Here is an 11,764-nt window from a genome sequence, read left to right as displayed (position 1 = left end):
TCTATTATAAATTAAGAAATATATATATATATATAAGCACATATAATAAATATAAGCATGTATGTATATAAAACGGACATTAATTTTCGAGTTAACTACAGCTTAAAAGATAAGTAAGAATGAAATATACATATATATATTTCAATACATACATACATTTCCATATTCATCATCATGTACATACGAATGTACATATGTAGATTTGTATGTATGCATGTATCTATGTACTTATGCAAGCTTTAAGCTTTACTTTACACTTAAGCTTCAACCTAACCTAAACTAGAACTCAAAAGCCGATAAATTTAAGATTAACGTTGATGTGTGAATAACGTACGATACATGTGTGTGTGTGTGCGCGCGCGCGTGCGCGCCCTGTGTGTCATAAAAAAGAAAGATAACATTCGGCGTCATTATCAATCGTTAGACAATAAAAAAAAATCGAGGAGAATAATACATTGATAAATACCTAACATAGCTTAACACGCACGGGTAAACTTTACGTAACATATAATACTCTACCGTTCCGTCCTTCATTTTATATTACGAATACAAGCATGTGTATGTATGTGTAAGTTGCGTGTAATATAGTTCAGAAGATCAACGCAATCGATTTCTTAGAACAGAAATCGTGCGAAATGACGAACACGAAAGAGTATTCCCGCTTCTTAAATTTGTTGGATTTTAACCTTCCTTATTTATCATCGGTGCACATATATATATATATATATATATATATATATATATATATCATACACACGCACATATAACTGCATCGTAATGAGTATAATTCACATCTATGAGTAAGTTTAGTATATTGTGTGTTTATAGGTTATTTCGATTTTCGACCTCATCAAGAAAAACGTGTGTGTATTATGTGCATACACACACACGTACACACATACACTAAATTAATATTATTACTTTATATTTTGTATAAAATAATATTAATATTAATATTATTATTATATAAGTAATTATATTATTAATATTAATATTGTTATTTTATATTTTTTCAACTTCCAATATTTCATCATCTTATTCATCTATCTTTTGTAAGTAGAAACATACATATATATAAATATATAGACATATAATAAATATACATATATACAAATAAAATTAACATTAAATAAAAAATAAAAATTAATTAAAATTAATTAGAATAATAACGTGAGAAAAGAAGAAAAATGGGGGGAGGGGGAAGCAATGAATGTGCATTTAAAAGCGTTCCGAAAATTCCCGTAAGAGAAGGCGTAAGGTACTCCTAGCGTGTCGCGACGAGGTTGACCGAACATAGCCGAATAAGAGCGAAGCGTCACGAGAGAGGCAACAGGCGGCCCGTTTCGAACGGTCGCGCGTGCATTGCTCAAGGTGGCTGTTCCCGCAGTCTGCCGTTGGCATTCATCGTGCGTGTATCGTGTGACGTTACTGCTTCGTTCAGCTGCTATTGTTGCTTCTGTCTCTGGCATTTTTGTATTGGTGCGATTTCTCTTTCGTTTATATATATATATATACGTACATTTACATACATACACGCATTTTTTTTTATTATCCCAACGTAGTTAATACACGAAAGAAGAGAAAATATTACTCCAGCGTAATGTTGCGTTACCTTGTTTTTACTTCCACAGTTGTTTCATTTTATTTTAACGTTTGAACGTTCGCGGAAGAAGGAAAAAAAAAGAAGAAGAAGAAGAATAACGAGAAGTGAGAGAGAGAGAGAGAGAGAGAGAGAGAGAGAGAGAAAGAAAGAGAAAAACAGATACAAAGGAAGGAAGTAAGGAAAAACATAAGAAAAATATGATAGTCAATCTCGACATGAAGAGGTGACTGAACGAACAAGACGGCGAAAAAGAGTTTTTCTCGTGTGCGTGTGTGTTCGCGCGCGTAGTGTTCGTACATGCGTACTTACGTACGTACGTGTGTGCGCGTGTGTGTGTGTGTGGTTAACGGGGAGTAAAGGAGTGTGGTAAAGTACTTTTCCCAACCGTTGTTTAAAATCTTCGTGTAAACGGCCGCAAAGCTTTCGGATATTTCTTTTTTTTTTGCTCTCTCGCTCACTCTCTCTTACTCTCTCTCTCTCTCTCTCTCTCTCTTTCTCTCTCACTATATATATATTTTTTTTCTTTCATTTTTTCTTTCTTTCTTTCTCTTCGTTTCTTGGTCGCGTGTTTAACGACAAACACGCGGCACCGTCCAGGAAGAAAGGACGAAACGAGCGTATGTGTATGTATGTGTGCGCGTGTGTGTGTAAGAGAGAGACAGATAGATAGACAGACGGACGGAGAGAGAAAGAGACAGAAGACGAACGACACGAAGAACGAAGCGATCGAATACTTACTATTACCTTTCGTAGTTTCTCTGATATTCTTTTTTTTTTTTTTTTTTTTTTTTTTTTTTTTTTTTTTTTTTTTTTTTTTTTTTTTTTAATATTAGCAATGTGTACCAGCTCTGTATAAACGAAAAATCTTGCGAGAGAAAGAAGAAGGAACCGTTTTGCTAAACCGCGCGAAAGCGTTCGTTCGCGTTCGTTAGCTCGTACGTTTGTTCGTCGTTCGTTCGTTCGTTCGTTCGTTCGTGTGATGTCGACGAAATAGAAGAATAAGAAGAAGAAAGTTCAAAAAGAACGAAGTGGCAAAGAAGAAAGGGAACTAGTTGTTGCTCCGAAAGAGAAAGAAAGATAAAATAAGAAGAAAAAGAAAGAAAGAGAGACGAGCGTGGGAAGAAAGAAGGAGATTTCCATCTTCTTTTCGATCTTGGAAATTATTTCATGCCGAGTCACGTGATCCCCTTAGTACGCCCGATTTAAAGTCGCGCAAAAATATGTAAACTCGCGTTCGCGTCCGCCATTTTGTTATTGTTGTTGCTGTTAGTGTCATTATTATTATTATTGTTGTCGTTTTCGTTGTTGTTTTTTTTTTATTAACATTATTATTATCGTTGTAAAATCATACAATCATCGCGATTATTTTTTTGAAAATATTTTTTTCTTTGTTGAGAGAGAGGGGGGGGGGAAGAGTAGAGAGAGAGAGAAAGAGAGAGAGAGAAAAAAATTATTCGCGAGTGTGCAAAATTATTAATAGAATATTAGTAATATTGATTGGTTATAATATAATAACAGGAAGAGAATTGTGTAGATCGACAAAGTAAGATGGCGGAATTATTCGGTATGAGAGTTTTCGTTCTCGTGTCCTTACTCGTTGTACTTTCCGGTGGAAACGAGTTGAAGGACTACTGTTCCATGCACAAGTTTGAAAATCTACCGGGTGGATTGAGATTTACGAAGGAAGTTGTAACGACCGAATATGCTAACGTAGGATCCTTCAAATCTCTTCATTGTTGTCTACGAGGCTACAGGAGCATCGAATGGTAAGTCTACGATCAAATTTTATACATTTACTTTTTTTATGGTTATATTTACGCATATATATATATATATATTTTTATTTCGCTATTTATTTACGATAAAATATTAGCATGTGATATAAGACGATGAGATTCCGATATTTAATTATTTATATCGATCGAAATATTCGTATATACTGGATCATTTATTTTACGAAATATTTACGATCAATTAATAAAAATATTGATCGAATAAATACAAGTCCTCTTCAGTTTTTTTTTCTCTTTTTTTTTTCTTTTTTTTTTCTTCTGTTGGTCATATCGTTCAACTGGTAATGCTTACGATCAAACGGCAAGGTGAAATTCTCATGTTCGTGGCAAAAAGGAAGCGAAAAGGAAGAAATCTCGTTTGAAGATATTATTCCACTTACTATGAACGTATATACGTACACACACATACGCACATATATATATATATACACTACACAACGTACATATATATTGACTATTCTTTTTTTTTTTCGTTTGGACCTTTTATAATTTGCTTCATATGCTTCTTCGTCGCTCGCATTTCGTTTTGACGACACGACACGAGTTGAGGAGAGTACTCCTCTCCTTTTCTTTTCTTCTATAGTTATATATCTCTGTCCTCTCTTTCTCGTTTGCCACAGCGACCGAACGCGATTCGTTTCGGTGGATTTCGACTTTTCGTCGGAACTATTCGTAACAACGAGACGAGTGAGACAGTAAAACGTAGAGAAAAAGAAAAAGAAAGAGAGAGAAAACGAGAGTTCTCTCTGATTTCTCAGAACTTCAAACCCTTGGATATTAAATTTTCGTCTTTATTTTGTCGTTAAACTTCCTTCGTTCCTTTTGAAAAAGCACAGTTATCAGGTAATTGGAAAACTTATTTTCTTCTTTTTATTTCTCTCTCCTTTTTTTTTTTTTTTTTTTTTAAGAAGTAATAAAAGGAGAAAAACACGATCGTTTATGTTGTTACATTCGAACGGATATTATACGTAATTTCTTAATGCGATCGGTTAAATTTCCATGAGAAATGTTTGAGATAGAAAAGAGAAAGATAAGATAAGAAGATGCTTGTTGAAAAAAGAAAAATGATGAAAAGAAGAAAAGATGACGAATCATCTTGTTTTCGTTTGCTATGGATCTTTTGTCGGGGAACGTTTCTATGGTAGAATTATTCTTTTGAGGGAAAGGTTCGCGCGAAAAGTGGTACGACGGCTTATCGTCGTCTTCGTCGTCATAGTCATAGTCATAGTCATAGTCGTCGACCTCGTCGTAGCGTCGTAGTAGTCGTATTCGTCGGATGCTCTCGTTCTTCAAATTTTATTCCCTCGCGATCGTGCCAAACGGTATTATGATGCACCAACGACGTCGATCGACCGATCATCTTTCTGGAATTTCACGATATTTTTCCTCGACTCTTCGCATCCTTCCTTATTTTCTTCCTTTCGGATCACAGTGGTTCTCAAACATCTTTCCACATTGGAATAATTCAACAAGTTTATTATTATTATTATTATTATTATTATTATTATTATTATTATTATTATTATTATTATTATTATATTTTTATTTTTATTTATAAAATCTTTTTATTCTTTTTTCTTTCTTTCAGATCGCAGTGGTATGTCATTTATTAGGAAGAATATTAGGAGTATAGTATATTATTTATTAGGAGATTATTATGTTTTATTTAGTTAATATATTTTTGTTCATTTATTACATAATTTTTATGTTCTTCGTTATTCTCTTCCTTTCGAATAAAAGTGATTTATCGAAGCTTTTCGAATTATATTTTAGATTATTCTTTTATTTATTCATCCAGCTATTATTTATTATAAGTTTTATAGCCTTCGAATTACAGTGATCCTCAATCCTTTACGAATAAATGCACAATCTTTTTTATATTTATTTATTACTTAATTTTCATAGATTTTTACATGACAATATTCATTAATCATCTTATCACTAAATTTCGACAAGAAAATAAAATTGAATCTAATATCGCTTATTTGTAAATATTTTTTTATTGTATATTTCTTTATTTATTAAATATTCCTAACTATTACAGATCTTAACAAATATAACAATATTTTATAAAAACATTCTTATTACCTGATATATATATACATATATAATTCGAAAAAAAAAAGACTAAAGAAAAGTTTAATAATTTTTGTCACGTAATCGGTAGAAAAGTAGTAGTTAGTCGTTCGATTGTATTCATAGATTATTTCTTTCCTTTTTTTCTTTTTTTTTTTTCCAATTTTTTCGAAGAGTTTTCCAAATAAATCCCCCTCTTCTCACCATTTCGTAATTCCCCATGTTGGTATATTCCCTAGTGAGTCAGAAGTTGCTCGACGATTCGGACGAGACAGCTTGTAATCTCTCTCTCTCTCTCTCTCTCTCTCTCTCTCTCTCTCTCTCTCTCTCTCTCTCTCTCTCTCTCTCTCTCTCTCTCTCTCTCTCTCTCTCTCTCTCTCTCTTTTTCTGTATAGTCACGTCACTTCCGCGAGACGTGATAATTATCTCGTGGTCTCGTAAACTTAACGATCGACAAGGAGGAGGAAGGCTTTGTTTCTCTCTTCTGTCACGTTCGTGGAATCAACGAACATTTTTCTTCTTTTTCATCCTCTACTTCTTCAACAAAGAGAGAGAAAGAGAAAGAGGGGAGCGAAGGGGAAAGGAAAGTGAAAAGAAAAAAAAAAATGAAGGAAAAAAGGAATACGTACGTGGAAATGAATTCTTGTGACTTATCTATCTTTCCTCTATCCCTTCTTTGCCTCCATTTTCCTTTTTCCTCAGGATTATAAAGAAGACTTTGGTAAAATCTTTCAATCCTAACGAGATATATTGTGGCTGAAGAAGTAGAAGTAGAAGAAGTAGAAGAAGGAAAAGAGGAAAGAAAGAAAAAGAGATGATATCTCCTGTCGGTAGAAGCAAAGGAAGAGAGAGAGAGAGGGAGGGAGAGCTGCAGCAACCAGCACAATTTTCAGTCGATTCACGATAGTTGAGAAAAGGTTTCGAAGGACAGGTTAGAAATAGAGAAAAAGAGATAGACAGATAGAGATACAGAGAGAGAGAGAGAGAGAGAGAGAGAGAGAGAGAGAGAGAGAGAGAGAGAGTGAGAGTGAGAGTGAGAGTGAAAAAAGAAGAAGAAAAAGAAGGTTTAGGGTTGGTCAGAAAGAATCACTGTAGGGGGTCCTAAGGAGAAGTTCGACGAAATACTTTTCTTCGAGGAACTCTGCGAAAGATCAAGGAGGGGGGAAAAGAGACAGATGCAAAAAAGAAAGAAAGAAAAGAAGAAAAAGATATAGAGAGAAAGCTAGCTACAGTAGTGTAGAAAATAAAAAAAAAAAAAGAAAAGAAAAGAAATAGGAAACGACCATGAGTAAAAAGTAAGGTTAAGAAATTTTTATCCAAGTCGAAGAAGTTTATAGCCAAGAATTAAACGGGTAAGGGAAAAATACAAGAAAAGTAAAATAGAGGAAATTAGAGTAGAGTAAAATAGAGTAGAATAGAATAGAATGAAGAGAGAGAGAGAGAGAGAGAGAGAGAGAGAGAGAGATTGGTATATGATAAAAAAATCGTAAGATAATTCGTTTTTGAAATTTTTAATTATAATTGAGTGTCTTCCACCAGCTGCTGAAAAACAACACAACACAAGTCACAAACAACCAACGGTATACCCAAACCGGCAGTACCAGTAGGGACTTTATTATCCGAACAAAAGCAGGATTTTACGAGTCCATTGTGTAAGTACCAAGGGTTCGAAAAGTTCCAGGTGTCAAACGATCTCTGTTGTTTGTCGTCTGTGTATTCAACACTAAACCCGACGACACTTGAGAGGGCTCCAACCGTTTTTCGAACTCCTTTTTCGTTTTTTCGTTTTCTTGTTGTTCTTCTTTTTCTTCTTGCTCTTCGCGAGTATCAAAGATGGCGGCGTTGAATAAGAAAAAGATGAAAAAGTAGTACGAGGAAGTTATGATTCTTCCTTTCTTTCTTGACGAGTAGAAAACGGCCCACACACCTGTTACGTCTCCATCGAACGGTGTCCATCCATCTTTCTCGCTCTTTCGAAAGAATATATAGGGTGTCTCATTTACATTGATCGTGTAACTTATATATATATAAATACACACAACACATAAATTATCGAAGAATTTGAAGTGGAGAAAAGTATTTCTTATTTGATATATCAATTATTTATATATATTTATTATCATCATTATTATATTTAATAAATATAAAATAATTATATATATATATATTATTTGTTATTTATCGTCAATAAGTGTTTATATTATGATATATACATTTCAATATGAATTCACTATCGTTAATAATTATTTATTATATTTGCTATGATGCTAAATTATTAGCTAATAGTTGATTTATTTTTTTTTTATAGAATTGATAGAAATTTTTTTATCGAGTGGTGGATCTATTTTCTTTTTTCTCTCTCTTTTTCTTTTTTTTTTCTTCGACCTTTAGAACTCTCTTTGTTTTCTACTTTGTTAAGCATGGTTCGTTACCCATCCTAACTCCAGTTCTCAAGATCTTTCTCTCTTCCTCCCTCTGTCCTTGATATGAAAGAGAGAGAGAGAAAGAGAAAAAGAGAGAGAATTTCCTGTTGTATTATTTTCACGCTTATTGTTGTAACGCGTGCGAATATGGGAGGGGAAGGAATAAATATTGTTCCCTCTTTTTCTTTTCTTTTCTTTTTTTTTTTTGCAAGGGAAGAGAGAATGAATTCGTCGTTTTACTTTAATTATTTTTAACTTCGTAAAATCGTATTACTGCAATTTATTCGTACATATCTTAAAATGAGTTTGATCTATAGAAATTCTTTTTTTTTTTTTCTTTATCTGTCTCCCTGCCTTTCTTGAATATTTACTATATATATATATGTTAAACGAGTAGAAATTCCCGTTGAGATATTTAATGGACGTATAGTGTGTGTCTGTGTGTGTGTGTACGCGAACACTACATGTCTATTGAATATTTCAACGAGAATCTCTACTCGTTGAATATTTTTATTAGCTCTTCAACGTTATATGAGTAGTAAAAAAGGAAATGAAAAGAAAGAAGGAAAAAAGAAATTTTATAAACATTTTTTTTTAGAGTTATACGTAGTATTTGAGAAAGAGAAAAAGAAAGAGCGGACGGGAGAAGCTGGAGAGGGAGGGAGCAGAGGGAAAGAAAGTAGTAAAAAAAAAAAAAAAAGAAAAAGAAAAAAGAAAAAAGAACAATTCTAATGTCGCGCGCAGAGAAGAAGAAAAAAATGGCGGCGGTCGCTGTGGTTGTGGGTAATCTCTGGAGAAGGGATAAGGGTGGTGGTGGTGGGGATAAACTTGTGAGCGAGATTAACTACTTTTCTCCGTTTAAAAAAGCACCCACTAAAAGCCAAGTTGCCGACGTGTAGAGAAGGTGAACGGGGGAGATTTGGTAGGGGTGAGTTGGGGTGAGATGAGGATTGAGGATTGGGAGTTGGGGGTAAACTCGACTGGAATGCTAAGTAAACTATTTAGCCGTTTTTTCGTTGTTAAAATACGAACGCCAAAGGGTCCGTAACGAGTAAGAAAAAGAGAGAGAGAGAGAGAGAGAGAGAGAGAGAGAGAGAGAGAGAGAGAGAGAGAGAGAGAGAGAGAGAGAGAGAGAGAGAGATAGAATGAGAAGAGAGAAGAAAAAAAGATCCTTTCGATGGTTCGGTGCATACGATGAAAAGCGTTGAAAATGGGGATGAAAAGGTGGCGTTCTCAGAAAGGGATGGAAAGGGATGAAGAGGGAGGAGGCTAACGTGGTTGAGAGAAGAAAAGTATTTTCTCTTATTATAAAACTCTCGTTAGTTTATAATCCATATTTTCGAAGTAATCGAAAAAATGGAATTCGATGATTGATCAAATATTCGACGACTTGTCTTCGAAAATGAAAGAAATCGATATACATAAGTTTCTTTCAATGGTTGTTTGTAATTGGTATACGTATATACCTGATATACGATAGCTGTAGAAAGCGTGAAATTTTGTCGCAGCGATAGATTCTCAAATTCGTGTGATTCGGGTGACGTTTTTATCTAAATATACGCATGCCTGTTCATATATCCGTGTGTGTGTGTGTGTGTGTGTGTGTATTTGAATAATAGTTTGAGATGTACATACATAGAATGAAGAAACGTTGTTATGTGTAAAACGATCATGAAGTTTAAGATAAGGAAATAATCTAATTGAGCCATCCTGAGTGTATGTACGAATTGTGTTCGCAGTAATTATTTTAATGTATGTGTAAGGTGTAAATATATGCATATATATTCTTTTTTATTCTTTTTTATTTTTTATTTTTAAATAATATGCAAGTCCAAGTTCATGTCCTACGAAGAAAATAATAAACATATATATACATACATATATATATATATATATATATATATATATATATACAAAAAATAATGAAGTAAATTTCCAATTGGAAAATATAGAATTGAATTATTCTACGTGTGTATGCACAAATGACAGATTTATACACACATACTACATACATACATACATACATACATATATACATATATATAATCAAACAGTAACGAAATAAATCAGATATGAAAGTACCTTGTTAGTTTATTACTCCTGGGAGACTCATATTTGGTGTAGATTTCTTTAGAAAATTATTATTTTTCTGATGATACCGTAGATCTATCTCTCTTTTTTTTTTTTTTTTTCTTTTACCGATTCGAAAGAAAAACAAAGTCGGACGGCTTAAGCAATAAAAAAGGAAATAATTCGAAAAAATAAAATAATAATAAAATAAAATAAGATAAAAAATAAAAAATAAAAGATGGAAGTCGCCACGTATATATGTAACGATGCAGTATTGCCGATCTTTCTCCGCACGCACAGTTGAATACAACGACGGGATATCGGCTTTGCCTCGGAATAGAAATTACTTCGCGTAATGACACACGATCGTTTCCTGCGGCCGCCGTCCAGGCACGCATAAAATCATCCACACAAACACACAGGCACGTACGTACGCATGCACGCACGCACGCACGCACATATATATCAATACACACAAACACATAAATCCAATACACGGATTGCAAGCAGCGGATACGAGCCACGTAATGTTCCTTTCCCATTTCGACTTTCTTTCTTCCATTCTTTCGTACATGATGATGATGATTATGATGACAAGACGACGATGAGAACGGTGAACGATGAAAACGAAGACAACAACGAAGACGACGACGACGACGACGACGATGATCATGTTGATTATATTTATGATTATGGTGATATAAGAATGCATCGTTGCATCGACAAATTCTAAGAAGAATGGAGAATTCCAAGAATAGATGTGCACGTGGGACAATAAAAACAAAGTAAATTGAAATACGAACAGTAGATAATATGTAATTTTCTTTTCTATTTATTTAGATATTTTTATTTTTATTTTTATACACATATATGTATATATGGTACAATATGGGATGTTCAATTCAATTCAATCGATTAATACTATTGATTATGAGTATTTGTCTATCATTTAAAAATTACTTTTTATTTAATATTATATATGGAGTGTCTTCTTTAAAGTTATTAATTAAAAATATATCGAAAATAGAATAAAGTCTTCGATATTATCCTTTTAATTCTATCAGTTATGTTTGTTATGATCGACAGAAAAATATATATATATATGTGTGTATGTGTGTATGTATATTGTTATGTATACAGAATGGACAAAAGTAAAAAAAGAAAGAGAGAGAAGAAGAAAGAATCATATGGAATTATCTTTAATAATCACAAATATTACATTATTATTTCTATAATATCAAAAATAGAAAAGATATCTTTTGCATTGGCTTATCATTAAAAAAAAAAAAAAAAAAAAAAAAAAAAAAAAAAAAAAAAAAAAAACGAACTTAATCTTCTTTTCTCTTTCTCTTCTTCTTTCTTTTTCTTTCAATCTTTCTCAATCATTTTATTTCATATGACAGACTCCGTTATTATGGAAGGATAATGATCCTGGCGTGTCGAACGAGAGAAAACGAATAGTTAACTCGTTTATGTATATCTTTCTCTTTTTGTGTATGTACTATATGATGTGGTACAATACATACAGTATAGTATAGTATAGTATAGTATAGTAAAGCATCAGTCCACGTTTACTTCAGCGAGGACGCGGTTTCGAAACGGCAGCCGGAAGTCTATAATCGTTTCGCGGAAAGTCGTTTCCTAGTTTCCAGAGCGTCTCCATGAAATATAGCCCCACGTATATGGATTATTTTTCATATGAGATGATTTCACGTTTATATGCATCTACGTGTGTATATTTTTTTTCTATTTTATTATTATTTTTTTTCTTTTTCTTTTTTTTTTTTTTTTTTTTTTTT

The 11,764-nt window shown here is 33.0% G+C and overlaps 1 protein-coding gene across 4 annotated transcripts in view; it reads left to right on the top strand.

Annotated features, from left to right (window-relative positions):
• The first annotated feature begins 1,380 nt into the window (after window positions 1–1,380).
• LOC122631286 (interleukin-1 receptor accessory protein-like 1-B) overlaps window positions 1,381–11,764 on the top strand; it is a 193,240-nt gene continuing 182,856 nt past the window's right edge. Inside the window, exons 1-2 of one of the 4 annotated variants that reach the window (XM_043816800.1) lie at window positions 1,381–1,479; window positions 3,138–3,369. In XM_043816800.1, the coding sequence (XP_043672735.1) occupies window positions 3,152–3,369 (218 nt within the window). In that variant the 5' untranslated portion in view covers window positions 1,381–1,479; window positions 3,138–3,151. Of the gene's footprint in view, window positions 1,480–1,525; window positions 1,970–3,083; window positions 3,370–11,764 lie in introns of those variants that run through there. The other 3 variants (XM_043816798.1, XM_043816797.1, XM_043816799.1) reach the window with 3 other exon arrangements.

The sequence above is a fragment of the Vespula pensylvanica genome, chromosome 8, assembly GCF_014466175.1.
Source record: "Vespula pensylvanica isolate Volc-1 chromosome 8, ASM1446617v1, whole genome shotgun sequence".
Taxonomy (NCBI): Eukaryota; Metazoa; Arthropoda; class Insecta; order Hymenoptera; family Vespidae; genus Vespula; species Vespula pensylvanica.
Note: the sequence above shows the minus strand (reverse complement) of the source record. Positions and strands in the feature narration are given on the sequence as shown.